The sequence below is a fragment of the Notamacropus eugenii genome, chromosome 5 (genome assembly GCF_028372415.1).
Source record: "Notamacropus eugenii isolate mMacEug1 chromosome 5, mMacEug1.pri_v2, whole genome shotgun sequence".
NCBI classification, from domain to species: Eukaryota; Metazoa; Chordata; class Mammalia; order Diprotodontia; family Macropodidae; genus Notamacropus; species Notamacropus eugenii.
This window is the reverse complement of record NC_092876.1, coordinates 131,424,253-131,443,143: the sequence shown is the minus strand read 5'-3', so window position 1 is coordinate 131,443,143 and position 18,891 is coordinate 131,424,253. Positions and strand designations below refer to the sequence as shown.

At 37.3% G+C, this 18,891-nt stretch overlaps 1 protein-coding gene across 6 annotated transcripts in view; it reads left to right on the top strand.

The window, feature by feature from the left end:
* The window catches only part of PAAF1 (proteasomal ATPase associated factor 1), a 61,206-nt gene that overhangs the window by 22,228 nt on the left and 20,087 nt on the right, over nucleotides 1-18,891 (top strand). For all 6 annotated transcript variants that reach the window (XR_011967402.1, XM_072610890.1, XM_072610891.1 and 3 more), the window contains 2 exons: nucleotides 746-896; nucleotides 12,017-12,211. Coding sequence is in view for 5 of the 6 variants with exons in the window: in XM_072610890.1 (XP_072466991.1) it covers nucleotides 746-896; nucleotides 12,017-12,211 (346 nt within the window). In the remaining variant the exon portion in view is untranslated. The remainder of the gene's footprint in view (nucleotides 1-745; nucleotides 897-12,016; nucleotides 12,212-18,891) is intronic.

Below are 18,891 nucleotides of genomic sequence, written 5' to 3'. Positions count from 1 at the left end.
TGAATAAATGTACAGCCTCCCTCGTGACTGTGAACACCTTTTAGTTGTTGGGTTTTGTGATCACTGTACTGCTCTGGCCATACTACACGCACTGAAGACAAACTTGCCTGCCTCAGTGTATCTAGTTAAAAGGAATCCCAAGTCCCAGTAGCTTTTTACACTTAGAATCAGCCCTGGGGGAAGTTTTAATATCAAGATTCCTGCTTTAGTACTTCATGGGTACCTAATTCCATCAATATGAATATTCCTTCCTTTAGAGCAGATTGAAGTTCTTCTTTGACTTAGTTGGCAGATTGATATATGACCTTAAAAAATTCATTATCCTATGGCTTTACTGGTGAAGTCTCTTTAAACTTAGCTAAGCAGGTCCTGAGATGGCACATAGACTGTTATCGGACTTTTCCTCAGAACCTTTCTTGCTTGTTGGGACATACTAGAGCTTGCACTATGCTCACAGAACCTTGTGAATCTCTCAGGACATGCAAAGAGGACTCAGATGGGAACACATCAAGATAAAAAATTAAAACTGATGACATCCAGTATCAAAGACCAAGAGAGCAAGCTATTCACTTCCTCCACAATCATGGTTTAGAAAGATGAACTAAAGGTCCCTCAGATGTCAGAATTTAATATTTTCCCTTCTTCAGTGGGTCTGTTATTTTTATTTCCATATAGATACTGTGGGTAAGAAAATACTAAAGGATAGACAAAAGAACTAGCATGGCATTTTCTTTTGTTTTTCCAGAGAGTACTGGAAGGACATATATTTGATGTGAATTGTTGCAGGTTTTTCCCATCAGGCCTTGTGGTTCTGAGTGGGGGAATGGATGCACAGGTGAAGATTTGGTCAGCAGAGGATGCAAACTGCGTGGTGACCTTCATTGGTCACAAAGGAGGTATGATGGGTGGTTCTTCCAGATGCTTCACTTAGGGCCCCCAGAAACACAGCATGATTTAGGAACAATCATTCTCTCTTTTGCCCTAAAACAAATAATTTCTGATGGAGTGGCAACAGCCTGTGATTTGCAGTAGGAAACGGTAGGTTTGAATCATGGCTTTGCTACTCACTACCTGTTTGAGCATAAATAGGTTCTTTTTGCTTTCTGGGCCTGAGTTTCCTTGTTTATTGAGGGGGAGAGCAATTTATGATCCTTTTATTCGTATTTTTAGTAATAAAATATATTTACATAGGGTCTTTGCAGAGAGCCCCTCAGTATATAAAAATATCAAATCTCTTAGACATGTGGCAACCTGAATTTATCATATCCCTTTCTGCAACACTGAGGCTTCTTAGGTAGTACTGGGAACAGACTGAGTATCTTGATCTGCTTTCCAGGCTAATTTTCTTCCCCTCAGATTATACTCAAATATATATATTATTGAATATATGTAAATCCATGCAGAGAGGTTGTTAGTAATTCAACTTGATGTAAAAATATGCTGTAAAAAAATTTGGGAAGCCATTATATGCTTTTCATCCAACTAAAACACAGAAGGATTTTCTCCAATGAAAATAGTTTAGTTGGGACAGTACTCTAGAAAAGAAATTCTAAACACCTGTTCACTTTAATATGTGGATGTAATGGCAGTACAGTGTTCAAATAAGATACGTTATAGGAGACAAAACCAAGAGGAATTTAAGTGGTAAAAAAATGAAAGACTAAATTTGCTTTTAAAAAGCACTATTCTTAGTTTATCAAAATAATATGCATTTCAGAAAATTTAGAAAATATATTTTCTGAAACCATATGTAGGAAAAAAACTGTCTAGGTTGACCTTTTTTGTTTGTTTTATACAAAACTAAATGCTTTATAGTCAGTCATTCAGTTCAGATTTAGTAAGTATTTACTGTGTATCAGGTACTGTCCTAAGCATTGGGAATACAAAGAAAGGCAAAAGACTGTTCCTCCTCTCAATTTACTCACAATTGAATGCATGCAAACAACTAGGTACAAGCAACCTGTATATAGGATAAAACAGAGACACTCAACAGAGAGAAGATACTATCATTAAAGTATGGATCAAAATTAAAGTAGAAGGTGGGAATTTGGCTGGGACTTGAAGGAAGCCAGGATTCCTGGCATTGAAGACACCAGTGAAAATGCCTGGAATTGAGAAATGGATTTTTTGTGTCACTGGATCACAAAGTAGATTGGGGGAGCATGAAGTGTGGGAAGACTGGGAAGGTGAGGTGGAGGTAGGTTGTGAAGGGCTTTGAATGCTAAACAGAGGGTTTGTACTTGATCCTGGAGGTGATAAGGAGAAACTGGAATTGATTGATTAAGGAGAGAAGGTGATGTGGTCAGAACTATGCTTTAGAAAGATATTTTTCAGCTTCTCTTAACATTACAATGAAGATAATTGTTAGTTTGCTCCCTTTGCTTGAAGATGGCAAAAGAGCCGTGTTTCATCCATGGACACAGGAATTTTAACTGATGCCTCTTAATCTCAAATTAACCTTAGTTCTTTAGGTTTGCTAATGGTCTTTGAGTCCCTGCTATAGTTTATTTATGCTGTATGTTAATATTTTCTAGTACCTGTTGCAAGTGTCCAATCTTCTAAGTTAGTCCTTCTTTTCTCTAATTCATTTATTACCTCTGAAATATCTTCTTTGATAACTTGCTCTGGTTTCCGAACAAACAGTTTTGTAATCTTTTCTGCAAGAAAAAGCATTGTCTTACAATATCTAGAAAATTCTGAATACATTGACTAACACCCATTCACCTTTCTTCCTCATCCATGCTATTGACATAATCCTGCCTCACCAGGGAGCAAAACAAACTTTAGAAGGAGGTGTTCAAGTTCCATGGCCTGCTTGTTGCTTGCCCAAGATCCCAAGAAGTCATAAGAGCAAAGGCAGTGCAAAAGGACTCAGCTGCTACACATCTTTCCCAAGGAAGGTATCTCCTTGGGGCTGCCTTTCCTGTTGAACTAGGCATTCTTTACCTGTTCTACATCTTATGAGTTGACCTATTAGGTTGGGAGGCATTTTGCCAGGGAGTTTGAAATATATATCATTGACCCCAGTGTTCATTTCTCATAAAAGACCTCCAAACTCCTTGGGAAGATGTAATTAGCAGAGAATGTTCTCAGGAAGTAATTTACTTCTATGCTAGAGAAAAAGGGGCTTGGATATATTTCCTTATTATTAGTTCATCCTCAGAACTAAGAGTACAGTCAAACTTGGCGTTTTGAATACCAATACTTGATAGGACCTTATTGATAATCAAGTCTAACCCCTTCTTTTTACAGACCAGAAAACTAAAGTCCAGAGAGGGAAGAATAACTGACTAAGCATCTCACAGAGATTCAGGACAGAATGCACCACACTGCCTAGGGAACAACAGATTTTCTGAGGAGTCATTGTTTATTCTGTCCATGTGCATAGAGATCTTAATTGCCCACAATATACTTCAGCAGATCTCTGATCTCTTATGACTTTTATGTGATTGCTGCTTGTTCTTATCTTGGCAAAAGTCCGCTACAAAGGAGCCACCCATCTCACTAGAGGTCCCCCATATGTTCTTTTACTATTTACTGGACCACTAGCCCTGCTTCCAGTCTGTCCTAAAGCTATCCTCCAAGGGAACGAATCTCAGAGAGAGGTGATCTTTCCACCTTGTCCACAGGGGCTGCAGCCCCTGCTTTCTCAGCAGCTGCAGCTCCAGGAAAGATCCCACCACTGTGGTCCTTGGTGCCTGCCTTGTCAGATGACTCATAGTCAGAAATGAATATCAATGGGAATGACCCTAAAGAGGATGTTCTACAGCTGTGACCTAGGAACCGCTGAGCCTTTCCAGCTCACTCATAGCTGAAATCTCGTATTTACTTAATTTTCTCCATTAGATTTGAGCTCCTAAGGAGTAAGGATTCTCTTGTTTTTCTGTTTGTATCTCTGGCACACTTAGCCCAGTGATTTGTACATAGAAATCACTTAATAACTGCTTTTTCATTCATTCATGCATCCCTCAGGAGGGCCATCCAGCTGTCATTCCTTACTCTCACTACGTGACCAGCCCATCCCCTTTGCACTCCTTTGTGATTGCTAATATCTTCTAATAGCTGACATAAATGTAACCCTTGAGAGTTTGCAGAATGCTTCACATACACCCTCCTATTTTAGCATCACAACCAGCCTGTGAGGTAAGTATTACAGGTGTTGTTTTCTCCAGTTTAAAGACAAGTTGAATCTCGGAGAGGTTAGAATCGCAGGTCTTCCTGATTCCAAGTTCAGCTTGATCCTCTGCATTAGTGCTGGGGCCCAAGTCAACATTGTTGCAGACTGCTTACACCATGTCTTTCTGTTGCCTTTTGGTATATGTACAGTGTAGTGCTGTACCAACTGATACCAGGTGGAGACAACATCCCTTTTGCTCATTACCTAAAGCTTTATTTGAAGAAATAACTTAGGAGGCTATTAGCCTTTCTCAGGGATTGTTAGCACGTTACACGTTTGATCAAGATGGCCAAGACTGCCATGCATTTGCTTCTCTCCTCAGAGTTGTCACCCCCTTAGATTGTTAATTTTCTTTGTCAGATGACACTTTACATTTGACCAGTCTCTGAATTCAAAGCACTCTTTGTCTGTAGGACTCACTTAATAATACGCTACCTTGCCTTTTTGTCTTTATTGTTGTTTAAATTTTTTTATGCATTTAAAACTTGTTTGAAGGAATGAAGGTGCATCTTCTTTGAATCACCCTTGATACCTTACATATTTAATGATGATGATTATACCTATATAATATATAAAATTAACTTGCAGAAAACTTGACAGGTTTTTTTTGACAGCTTTTTCCTATACCTAATTCATTTGAAATTTCCTAGGACTCTGTTAAAAAGGAAAACAATCATTATTATCCATGTCTTACAGATAAGGAGACTTGAGGTTTTAGAGATGATGAATGACATACAGGACGAACAGCTGCTAAGCATAGTGGATAGTGATCTGGGTTCCAATAGAGCCAGGGACACCTGCTGTCCAGGAATGGGGAACCTGTGGCCTTGAGACCACATGTGGCCCTCTAGGTCCTCAGGTGCAGCCCTTTGACTTCACAGAACAAATCCCCTTAATAAAAGGATTTGTTCTGGAAAACTTGGACTCTGTCAGAGAGTTACATCCAAGGACCTAGAAGGCCCCATGTGGCTTTGAGGCTCACAGGTTCCCCACCCCTGGTCTAACTTCTCCTTGCCCTCAGGCAGCTCTTTTTTTTTTTTTAAATTTTATTTATTTTTGGTGTTCTGTAGTCACTACCATAAAACTTAGATGTTTTTCTCCCCTACCTACCCCCTACCACCCCCCTCCCTCCCCGAGACAGCATACAATTCTATATAGGATCTATACATACATTCCTATTGCATACATTTTCACTATAGTCATGCTGTGTAGAATAACTAAAATAAATGGGAGAAATCATATAACAAACCAGAACATTAAACACACACACAAAAAATGATCTGCTACATTCTGCAATTGAATTCCATAGTTCTTTCTCTGAATGTGGAAGGCATTTTGCCTTAGAAGATCATTGGGAATTTTATTTTTTTTTTTAAGTCCTTGCATTGCTATGAAGATCCAAGTATACTAGAAAAAACTCTTGCACACTGTGGTTGCTGCTGTGCACAAAGTTCTCCTGGTTCTGCTCCTTTCACTCAGCGTCAGATCATATAAGTCTTTCCAGACCTCTCTCAAGTCTTCTTGTTCATTATTTCTTATAGTGCAATAGTACTCCATTACATTCATATACCATAATTTATTCAGCCATTCCCCGATTGATGAGCATCCCCTTGATTTCCAGTTTTTGGCAACTACAAAGAGTGCTGCTATAAATATTTTTGTACATGTGGGACCCTTTCCCATTTTTATGATCTCTTGGGGATGCAGTTCTAGAAGCACTATTGCTAGGTCAAAGGGTATGCACATTTTTGTAGCCCTTTGGGCATAGTTCCAAATCACTCTCCAGAATGGTTGGATGAACTCACAGCTCCACCAACAATGAATTAGTGTTCCAACTTTCCCACATCCTCTCCAACATTTATCATTTTCCTGTTTTGTCATGTTTGCCAACCTAATAGATGTGATGTGGTATGTCAGAGTTGTTTTGATTTGCATCTCTCTAATCAAAAGTGATTTAGAGCATTTTTTCATGTGATTATAGATATCTTTAATTTCTTCCTCTGAAAATTGTCTGTTCATATCCTTTGACCATTTATCAATTGGGGAATGATTTGTATTGTTATACATTTGACTCAGTTCTCTATATATTCTAGAAATGAGGCCTTTATCCCCGAGATTAGCTGTAAAAATTCTTTCCCAATTTACTACATCCCTCCGAATTTTGGTTGCATTGGGTTTGGTTGTGCAAAAACTTTTCAGTTTAATGTAATCAAAATTATCCATCTTGTACTTCATAATGCTTTCTATCTCTTCTTTAGTCAAAAATTCTTCCCTTCTTCATAAATCTGATAAATACTATTCCTTGCTCCTCTAGTTTGTCCATGGTATCAATCTTTATACCTCGATCGTGTACCTATTTGGACTTTATTCTTGTGTACAGTGTCAGGCATTGGTCTATGCCTACTTTGCGCCACACTGTTATCCAGTTTTCCCAGCAATTTTTGTGGAACAGTGAGTTCTTATCCCAGAAGCTGGGGTCCTTGGATTTATCAAACAGGAGATTGCTATATTCATTGCCTACTGTGTCTTGAGGTACCTAGACTGTTCCACTTGTCTACCCTTCTCTTTCTTAGCCAATACCAAGTGGTTTTGATAATTGCTGCTTTATAATACAATTTGAGATCTGGTAGCATTAGGCCACCTTCCCTAGCATTTCTTTTCATTAGTCTCTTTGTTATTCTGGACCTTTTGTTCTTCCAGATGAATTTTGATATTATCTTACCCAGCTCTAGAAAATAATTATCTGATAGTTTAATTGGTATGGCACTAAATAATTAAATTAATTTAGGTAGAATTGTTATTTTTATTTTATTGGCTCAGCCTCAGGCAGCTCTTTAAGCTGTGTGTTGCAGAAAGGGCTAATTATTGGTAGAGAAGGTTTCTTTACATTGGTCAAATAGCAGTTGGTCCAAACAACAACAAAAACCATGATGTGGTTAATAAGGATCAGAGTTGGGATTAGAATCCAAATTTTCTGATTCCTTGTCTAATATTGTTTTCATTGCATTGTTGTCTTCTGTAGTAGGTACTCAAAACCTATTTGTTTTCATTATATCCATATTAGTAGTTACAACTTAAACATTTTTATCTCATTTTATCCTCCTGACAACTCTGTAACATAGTATGTAAGCAGATAATATAGCATGTAGCTCATGGAATCACAGAATTTGTAGGTGGAAGAAACCTGATTTAGTGAAAATAGGCACTCAGTAAATTGATTCATTAAGCACACCATTAGATAATAAAGAGATTGATACACCTAAAAGCTAGTGTTATAATTGGATATTAGTCATTTTCAAGAGTTTAGTTGTAACCTATGGTACCCTGAAAATTCTTTACAATGCTATTTTAATACAAATAGCATTTTAAAACCATTTTATAGAGCATTTTCTCTTCATAGCATTTCATGAAGGAGGTAGTATGAATATATTTTCAGCTGGCAAGGGGGGCTGTTGTATTGCACTGAGAAGATCAGGTACTATGCTTTGCTTTTGACAAAAAGGGTGGATTTATAGCAGTGAAAGTTTTTCATTTTAGCATGGAAAACGCAGTGCATGTACTTACGAGATTTTATTTATATTCAATGATACCCACAAGGATACATACCCACAGGCTGCTGATCCTGTCTAGAATGAAATGTGACTGCCTCTGGCTGTCCTTCCAGCACTCCAATTCATGTTTGTTTCAGTTCTCAAGGGGTGAGGTGAGGGGGCACTTCTCTTGGAGACCCACATCATCTAATACTGATACAAAATATGAAACACCCATAGCTATAGTACCATAAATTCAGGCTGGATTTGTGGATTTTTACCTGTGGGGGCCCATGATTCTCATATCTTCATTCTCTCAGAAGATCTATGTCTTGACGTCCTTTGGTCATGACAGTTGAAGGGGTGAAAAGAGGTATGACACAGCTAGTGGCAAGCTTTGCAAATTATTATTAACACAGTATATTTATGGGGACATCACCCACTTACATGGCCTTACAAGGGTCCATTTTATTAGGCATATGCAGAGAGAATATTATATAGTTGGGATCTTGTACAGTGTGACTCTTTCTAAAAAAAAATCAAGACTATAATAAGCCAGCAGAGGTGTTACAATATATATAAATGCTATTTTAATCATCAGATTTTTATTATATGTCTGCTTTGTACCTGATACTGTGTTGTGCGCTGGGAATATAAAGACAAAAGTGAAATAATTCCTACCTTCTAGGAGCTTATAATCTAATGAGGAAGCCAACATGTAATACATACACATATATATACATACACACATAGAAATTCACACAAAATAAATACAAGATAATTAGAAAGGGAGGCTTTTAACAGTTGGGCTCAGAAAAAGAGGCTTTCTTTAGAAAATGGTACTTGAGCTAAATTTGTAAGTAAAGGATTCCACAAGGGAGAGAGTGCATGAGGGATAGTTAGTACAGAGGTACAGAGATGGGAGATATGGAGTGTCATATTGGAGGATCAGCAAGTAGGCCAATATGACTGGACCATAGAGTACAAGAAGGGGAGGCTACAAAAAGTAGGTTGGAGTCACAATGTGAAGGGCATCAAAAGTAAAACAAAAGAATTTGTATTTTATCCTAGAGGCAATAGAGAGCTCCTGGAATTGATTAAATAGGATATTGACAGATTATATATATACTTCAGGAAAATCAGTATCAGCTGTGTGGAGGATGAATTGGAGTGGGGAGAGACTTGAGACAGAGACATAAATTAGGAGACCATTGCAGTATCTCAGGTGAGAGGTGAGAAGGGCCTGAACTAAGTTGGTGACTATGTCAATGAGGGAGGTGAATGCAAAATATGTACTAGAAACAGCAAGATTTAGCAACTGATTAGATCTGTTCAGAAAAGGAGAGTGAAGAGTTGAAGGTAATACCAAAGTGGTGAACCTGGATAGCAGGAAGGATGTAGATGCTCCAGCAGGAATAGGGAAGTTTGGAAGGGGTTTGAGTCCAGTGAAAAAGATTAAGTAGTTCTTACTTTTAAAAGTATTGAGTTTGAAATGTTTATGGGATATCCATTTTGAAGTGTCTAATAAGTTATGTAGGATTGGAGCTCAGGAGAGATACTAAATCTCTGGGAGGAACAGGCAAGAGAGAAGAAAATTAAATCCATGTTTCATTATGTGATTGACAAGACAGATCGTAGAGAGAGGACAGGGACCAGAAGAGAGTCTTGGTGTATACCCACAGTTAGGAGCCAGGATGTGGACAATGAGCCAGCCACGAGCTTGAGAAGAAGCAGTCAGACAAGCAGGAAGAATACCAGAAGAAAGAAGAACCAAAAAACCCCAGAAAGGAGAGGATGATCACTGTCAAATGTTGCAGGGAGATCAAGAGGATAACTATTGAGAAAAGATCCTCAGATTTGACAATTAAGAGGTCACTGTAAAAGATTTCAGAACTATGATCAATACAGTGATTGGTCATGATTTTAGAAGATTGTTGATGATGAAGCAATCCTTGCACCTCTTTCTTGGCAAAAGGGTGATGGACTAGAAATACAGAATGATCAGACATAGCCAGTGTTTGTTTTGCTTGGCTGTAGTTCTTTGTTACAAGGGAGAGCTTTCTGTTTGGGGGAAGGGAGAGAGTTCATGAGTAGTAATAGAGATGGGAAAAAAGGATAGAAAGAAAGAAAATACCAATGGCTCATTAAAAATACATAGAAGGAAGTTCATAAAGTGACACAGAAAAAGCAAGGCAATTTTGTTACTACCAGGTTAAATTTAATATATGCTTAAAAACACAGACTTTATATTAGAACTTCACAATTTCATATACAGTCCTCTTTTCTGTTCTTTGTGTATTGAACTATCTGCATTCGATTCATAATGAAAAAGAAAATAATTTTTAAAAGAACAATCACTGGTAATTTTGTAGTAGAAGTCCTTAGAGAATCTGCCTTAATAAAGATGGTTTATAGATTCACAGTATGTTGAACAGAGTATGTTCCCCACAGTATGGGGAAACTTAGTTTCTTATTTCCTTTTTACTTCCAGGCCCTTTCTTGCTTGAGGCTTCCTAAAATTAAGAGTAATATAAATTCCAATTTCACAAAGGAATATAGGCTCTGTATTGAGAAAGATACATCCTCTGTCCTTTCAGCCCCATGGCACTTGCAGGTATTGCTCTTCCTAAAGCCCATCCCTCAAATGTTGCTTAAACATCAGTATGACTTATCCTTATTATAATATAGTTGATGAAATTATTCATATACCTAGTCCAGATGCATGTGAGGAAAATTCTCTGTCTTCTCTGTCATCTGTACAGTCGCCAGGATGATGGTGCTTGTGAATCAGTGACTTGGTTAATTTCCTGGTAACCTTGACCTTTACTCTGTAGATTTGATATTTCTAGGGTCTCTTGGGGGTTGGCCCTTCTCTTGATTATGTCCAGGGAATCTGTCCAAGTAACCAATTCAAGGACCCATCTGTCTGCTTGGATTTCTTGAGATAAAATGCTTTAAAAATTAAAAAACTAAGCTAAGACTAAAAAAGAGGTGGTTACTGCCCAATCCCCATTTCCCCTCTCTCCACCTTCTACCCTAGTCCTGTCTGAACTACCTAGTACATATTATATCTGAGATCCAGATTACAGTGGTGAATTTTTCACTTTTTAAAAATAAAAAATTTGGCATGCTATTAAAAGTTTAACATAGCTAACATTAAATATAATTTAAATTAAATTTTAAAAGGCAATTCTTAACTGTTGTTATAACTCAACTTGAGTTATAGCTTAGAATCAGATCCTTTCTAAGACTGATACATTGCCTGGGGGTTTCATGGCAGCTTGATACCTAAAGTCATGTAAGTTCTGCATCAGGCTAGCTGGAAGTAATTCCCTGTGACTTTCAGTTATAGGAGGGCATCTGTCTTCTTTCTTTCCTTTACTTTAATCGGTAAAAGGAAGAATAAACAGTGTTTCTACTGCCAAAAGTATTGTGTCTTTATATGATTGTGGAATCATTGAATGTCAGAGCTGAAGGAAACTTCAAGATCATTTAGTTCAAACTCCTCATTTTATAGAGGAGGAAATTGCGGCTTAAAGTGATTAACTGCAGTGTCCTGCAGCTGAAGAAGGCTGGCACTACTGTCTGCCATCTGTGTGGGCTTGATGGCACTCTCGGGGAATGTTTTTGTAAAAGGAAGGGGGGTTTGGACACGATTTCCTTGGAGACCTTTTCCAGCTGGAAACCTGTGAACCAACTTGCCCTAAATCATTAATGTACTAATAAAGATGGGGTGTGGTCCCAGTCCTGTCAGCCCAAATATTTCTACTCCACCAAGGTTACACACCTGGTTAGGCAAGGTCAAGATCATAATAGTACACATTTTTACTTATATAACAACTTGAGCTTTATATCTGTCCACTCATCCTTCTCCCCCGACTCAGACAGCCAGCCCCCCCCATCCTCTCACCCTCCCACACACTCTATGATCTATAAGTACTTTCCTCATGGTCAGCTAGTAAGTTCCAAGGTTAGGAGTAAGACTTAGGTGTATCAGTCCTAACTTCCTTACAGGGGTTCTGAAAATTAGACAAGGCAGTGAATGTGGAAAAGTGCTTTCAAAAGTATAAAATTCTGAACAAGTATAAAATAATATTTTCATCATGATCTCAGAAACATTGCTCTCTTATCATGGGGAGGGTTGTTACTGAAGCAGCATGGTTTCCTAGGATGTTAGATCAAAAAAAAAATTAATTCAAGAGGTCCGTGTGATTTGACAGTATTAGTGCTTTTATGTTTTTATCTTTGCTTAGTTGACTCCTGGGCACTCCTTCCTTTGACTTAGAGCCCTTTCTTTTTCTCTTGCTAGGTATTTTGGATACAGCTATTGTTGATCGAGGAAGAAATGTGATTTCCAGTTCTAGAGATGGGACTGCTCGGCTTTGGGATTGTGGGCGATCAGCCTGCCTGGGCATCATTGCAGATTGTGGCTCTCCCGTGAATGGCATTGCTGTGGGTGCTGCTGACAACTCAATAAATCTTGGCTCCCCTGTGAAAGTTCCCAGTAAGTATGTTTGGTTGGCATCCATTCTGGGTCTGAAAAGCAGGTGTCGTTCTGACACTAAGGCTACCTCTCCTTGTGGTATAGATAAGTGAGACAGTAGACAGAGTGCTGCACCTGGAGTCAGGAAGACCTGAATTCAAATTCAGTCTCATACACTTACTTAGCTTTGTGACCTTCCCAAGGTTGTTGTAAGGACCAAATGAGACAATACTTGAAAGTGCTTAGCACAGTGCCTGGCACATAGTAGGCTCTATGTAAATGATGATGTGGTTATTATTTCTTACCATAGTCTCTGAGGTGCTTTTTCTAATCCCTGGTCGGTTTTTATTGTTCAATTTCAGTTTTCTTTCGCCTCACAGCCAGTAAATCTGTTTTCAGCAGTCAATAAGTGTTGACTGTCTATGCTGTGCTTCATCTCTGTGGGGGAGACAAAAGAAGGGCAACACTTGTCCCTATTTGTAGAGAACACACAGTCTAGTTGGACGGGTAAGATGAACACCCTGGTAATAAAGAATACTAAAGAACTAAACTGAGCAGGGCTCACTGTATAATAGAATGATATCTGATAGGAATTTGAAAAAGAAGATATTGGTGTGGGTTGGAGTAGTTAGCCTGGACTTCACATCACAGCTAAATGAATGAAATAATATTTTATTTTCTATATTACAATTATTATGTAAACAGAGTTCATTTAATTTATAATCCACTATCCAAATCCTTTTTGCTGTCATCTACAGACCTCCAGATCACTTCCCTTTCTTTCTCAAGAAATTTAATACCTAGAACATAGTCTTCTTCCCTCCAGTCCATGACCTCACTCTTTAGCATTCATGTTGATGTTCCACTGGCCTCTCAGTTCATCAGCCTTCTCAGCTGCCATGATGTCCACTTCTATTCTACCTCAGCCGTCTAAGAATGGACCTCATAGATCCTCAAACCTGTGTCACCTCAGTGATGTGCTGGGGTGTTGCATAGCTTGGCATTTACTTATTTTCATATAAATTCTTGTGCATTTATTTTGCCTGTCTAGCTAGATCATATATTTCTTAGAATCAGAGACCAGTCTCATTCTTTTCTCTTCATAGTAAGACATTTAGTACTTGTTGATGGGTGAATGCTTAGACATGAGATGATAAAAGTTAAGATTTAAAAAGATCTTGACAGACTGGAAAACTGGGCTGAATCTAAGAAGATGAAATTTTATAAGGATAAATGTAAAGCTGATTTGGGCTCAAAAAATCAATTTTATAAGGACATGATAGGAATTAGGCAACAGTTTGTCTGAAAAACTAGGGGTTTTAGTTTACTATGAGCTCTTTATGAGTCAGTGATGTGTTAAAGGCAACCAAAAAATGCTAATGACACCTTGGTATATACTGATAGACACAGCTCTCAAGAATAAGGAAGTGATAGCCCTATTGGTCAGGCCTCACCTGGATTATTTTATTTAGTTCTAGGCTCCAGATTTAGCTACGATATCTATAATAGGGAGGTTGTCTGCAGAAAGGCAGTTGGAATGGTGAAGGACCTGAAGTCCATACCATTTGAAGATTAGTTGAAGAAAATGGAGATGTTTAGACTGGGGAAGGAAGACTTAGGGAGTGATAGTTGTCTTCAAGTTTGAAAGGCTGTTATATGGAAAAGGAATTAGGTTGTTTCTGAGTGGCCTTATAAGGGAAGAACCAGGAGCAATGGATGGAAATTGAAATGAAACAATTCAGAGTTTATGTCAGGAAAAGCTTCCTAACATTGATAGCTCTAGCAGTGAAATACATTGCCTCACAAGGTGGTGAATTTGTTATCGTTGGAGGTTTTCAAGCAGAAGCAGAGTGATCTCTTATGTCGGGAATTCTTTTACAGATATGAGTTGGACTAGGTGGCCACTGAGGACCCCTTTCACTTATAAAATCCTTATTTCCCAGAGGATCCAATATAAACTCTGTCACTTAAAAACTCTTTACATCCCGACCCCTTCCTCTCCTTACAGTTTTATACATCTGTCTCCTTGATTCACTCTAGGTGTAGCCATAGTGTCTAGACTTGGTGTTCCTCACATGTTCCATCTCTCATCTTCATGCCTTTATACTGACTCCCTCCCCCCCAACCCCCTGTGCCTGGAAGGCTCTCCCTCCCCACCTATGCCTCTTAAAATTCCTAGTTTCCTTCAAGGCACTGCCCACATGCAATCTCCTAAATGAAACTTTTCCTGATCCTTCAAGCTGCTGGTGCCTTCCCTTCCCAAACCACCTGCTATTTATGTCATATGTGTTCTGTATGCACTTATATTTGTACTTAAAGTTTTCCCCATAGAATGTAAACTCCTTGAGACCAAGTTTCACTTTGTCTTTGTATCCCCAGTGCTTAATGGGATACCTAGCACATACTATTGCTTATTGATTGCCTCTATTTCCTCAATATCTATTTACTCCTTACCCTTTACAATATGCCTTCTAATCTGCTCATTTACCTAAATTGCTTTCACAAGGGTTGCTAATGATCTCTTCTCTTCTTTTCTCTCCCTCTCTCTCTATCTCTTTCTCCCTCCAAACTCCACTATTTTATTTTTGTTTTTTATAATATTGTCATTTCTAGATTGTTTTACTCATTTCTTCCACGCTGAATATTCCCTTGTGACAAAGAAAAACGGTTATGTAAATGAATACAGTCACTTCATCTGACATCATATGCAGCTATATTCTATACCCACAGTCCTCCACTTCTGTATGAAGAGGAGGGTGTAATATTTCATTAGTTGACCTCCCAAGACCAAGACTGGTCGTTACTGTTACAAGTTTGGACTCCTTTTAGAGTTCTTTTTGTTTATATTATTACAGTCATTGTGCATATGGTGCTCTCTATTGTTCTCCTGGTTCTTCTTATTTCACTACATCTGTTCATATGAATTCCTCCTATTTTAAATTTCTTATTCTGTTATATTCGTATGCCATAGTTTGTCCAGCCATTCCTGAATCAGGGAACCCACTTTGTTTCTAGTTTTTTTTTGCCACCATAAAAAGTAATATTATAAAGCTTTGGGGGCTAATAATCTCTTAATTATTAAAGCCGATAGTCTTATTTACTAAAAGAGGTCCAATCCTTTTTCACATTTGTGTTACTTTTGACATTTGGTTTGTCATTCCTCTTAGATATCCTTTCCTTCCTTTGTTTCTATGATACTGCTTTCTCCTGGTTTTCTCACAATCATAGATTTAGAGGGCATCTAGTCCAACCTTCTAATTTTACGGAAGAGAAAACTGAGGCTCATTTCCATGAAGTGTTTTCCCTGTTTTCACACAGGTAGTTTCTGAGGTTGATTTTGAACTCAGACCCTCTTACTACAAAGCCAGTACTCTTTCTTTTTAAAAATATTTCCTTTATTTTAATCATCCAAGATCTGCCTTCTTACTCTCTCATCCCACCCCACCCTCACTCCCCCAATGTGTATAGTCAATTAAAATTAATTTCCACATTGGCTATATCAAAAAAAATTATCCTAGTCTGCATTCTGAATTCTTTACTTATCAGGGGATGTGTTTCATCATTAGTTGTCTGGAATCTTAGTTGATCATTACGATGATACAGCGCAGTAGTCTCCCATCACATTTGTAAACGATAACTTGTTCATCAGTTTCCAATTGATTGACACCTCCTCAGATTGCCAGTTTTTGCCACTTCAACAACAGTTATAAATATTTCTTTAAATCTCTAGAGTTTGTTTTGTTTAGGATTAAGCCTCCCTCTAATTCCCTCTCCCCTTTCCTTATTTCTTTGTTGAGTGAATTGTATTCTGTACCCTGCTATGTGTTTGTGTTTATTCTTCCTTCTTTTGACCAGTTCAAATAAGAGTAAGTTTCAAGTGTTAGCTACTTCCTTCTATCCTCTCCTCATTTGCATAGGTTTCTACGTGTGTTCCCTGATTATGTGAGACAATTTTCCTGACCTGCTTCTCCATGCCTCCCACCCCTGCCATTCCTCTTCCTCTTTCTTTCTATTCTTTTCATAAAATTATCAAGACATAACAGAACCACTTCCAAATCTTGTCTAGTTGGACTCCCTCTATGGCCCCTGGTGATGATAGCATTCAGAGAGGACACATACATACACATATATTGTCTCCCTATATTTGAGTATCAGAATTAGAGTCAAAAATATTTATTTATTAAGTGCCTTTTATGAACCAGGCACTGTACTAATCTGAAGATACAAAGAAGCTGAAAAGTGAGGGCAGAGGATGATGAAATTGTGCAACTGGGTTGGGAAATAATCCAAGGATGTGAGAGTTTCTGAGTTGATTTCATCTTGCAGAATGATGAGTATCTGGAGATGATGAAGTGCAGGAGAATAGCCAGGTGGAACATAATGAGAATTCCCTGGGTGCCATCTTTAATTAATGGAAGATCTGGGAGAAGCTCTTCAGTGTTCATCCTTCACCATCTTGGCTCCATTTCTGCCAGTGTTCTTCCTACACTAACTATCCTTTTTCGCTTTCATTTGCCATACATCCTCCTCTGCCCCCAACATGTGTTACTCACAAAGCTTTGTCTTAAGCCCTAGTTTCTCTTGATTCTCACCCCCATCCATAGCTCTTCCACTCTCATGTATTCATTTATTATCTGTATACAGATGTCTCCCTTATCTCCATACTCAGTTTCTCTCCTGAATTCCAGTCCTATATCACCTGGACATTGTTACCTGAATGTCCTTTTTTTTCAGCACAGCAGCAGATGTTTTATTTTTAATAGTACAGTATATAACAGTGTGAACTTATGATGACTTCTTGAAATACTTCATTTATAACTACAAAATTAATATTTTAATGAAATCAAAGAGACTATGTATATATTCAGAAATATAAATAAATATTACTTCTGCAGACAATGGACATACAGAAATTTTTAAAAATTTTTCTATTCTGGAATAAAAATACATCTTTACCATATAGCTATAACTATCACTTAGTCATTTTGTTAGAAAATCTTCATATTTGGAGAAATTTTCAATTAATTACCTCTTTTGAAATTCTGGTTAGTAGTGCCACCAACTGGCAATAAAGATTTTTAAAAGAGCAACGTTCTTAAGTGTCAAAAGAGTTTTGTTCTTAAAGTTACTGAGAAAAAAAGTCACTAGAACCAATATGTACAAGAACAGTAAATCACGGTGAATGAAAAGATGACCTATAAAACATTTTCACCAAGGTGCCATGGAGTATCTAAATGTTTTGTTAAATCTAGCTTTACATTTACATGTAAAACTTTGTAGTAAAGAATGAATTTGAACATAGTGTAAAAGGAAAAATTTTTTTCCTATTTCAGCATAATTAGATGCATTTGTCAACAACACCAGTTGGCGTTAGTAATATAAAAAAACATTACTAGAAAGCTAATGCCATATGTTACAAGTTTTTTTAAAGGAAAAAATAAGTATCAAATTCTTGTTAGTGCTGAAAAACCTGTAGAACCATAGCAATCTATTTCAGTAACACCAAGCATTCCTCAAGAAGAAAAAGGAATAGTTTCCCCAAAGCATCGTTGGGACATCCAGCTATACACATGGACTAACATTTCCCTAATCTGTTACAAAGGGCCATGTTATTTATAACAAGTGTCCTTAGAACTGAATTTCTGAAAATACAAAACTAAATTAGTATCTTTGTTTTTTCTGTATCAAGCCCTTGACTTGATCAGCTTGACAGAATTGAGTTATACAGCAGTTACCCTTGAAATAACCTCTAAAAATAGGACATCCTAAAGTTGTTTGGATGAAATGTATTCATTAATCAATGATCCACCTATGGCTAAAAATCATTACATATTTAAATAATTATATTTGTACATATCTACTCCTATAAATAAACCTGTTTGTATAAATGCATACACTCAAAAAGTCCAAACTGCACAAGATTATGTAATAGAAACATATTATTCGTATTTGTGTAGTATAGAAAATAGGGCACATGAAAAAAAGACATTGCTTAATTAGGGAAGTCATTCAAAAACTACCTCACTCTTTTACCCTGATGCTAAATCTTCCATTTTAAAATCTCAACAATTAACTGACTGAGGGATTAAGAATTGAATTATTATGGAGAAATTGTTGTTAATAATTTAATATTTTGTGGTCACTTTTTAAGATGTGATAACATGTACATATGTACCTATTCCCTACTACCCAAAGAAACTAAAATATTGATACTAAGCTGAAGATATCAGTGTATTGGGTCTTTAATAAATATTAATTTTTTTAAGAGCATAAATTACATGTTATTTTTCCAGATCTCTGGACTATTTTTCTAGCTGGAATATCTGGATTTTTTTATGCCCTGGTTTTGCTCAGTCCTGATCCAGATATATAAGGCTGTAGTGTATATCATTTAAAAAAAAGAAGTAAAATATTTTCTTCAGTGGATTTCTGCTTATACTTACATTAAAAATAAGAATATGGCCAACACATTCTTTCTAATGGTTTTCTTCCAAAAACTAACTTCCTAGTAAAAATTTCTCAAAATGGACCGATACAGACATATATACTGGAATAATTCGTTTCCATTTTTCATAAATGTAGAAATTTAAAAGCTTATCTACATAGTATATTATCATCATATAGTTATCTTGACTTCCTGGATATTGATTCATTATGTGGAAAAAAACTAAGATTGTATCTCATAGATATATCTGTATGAT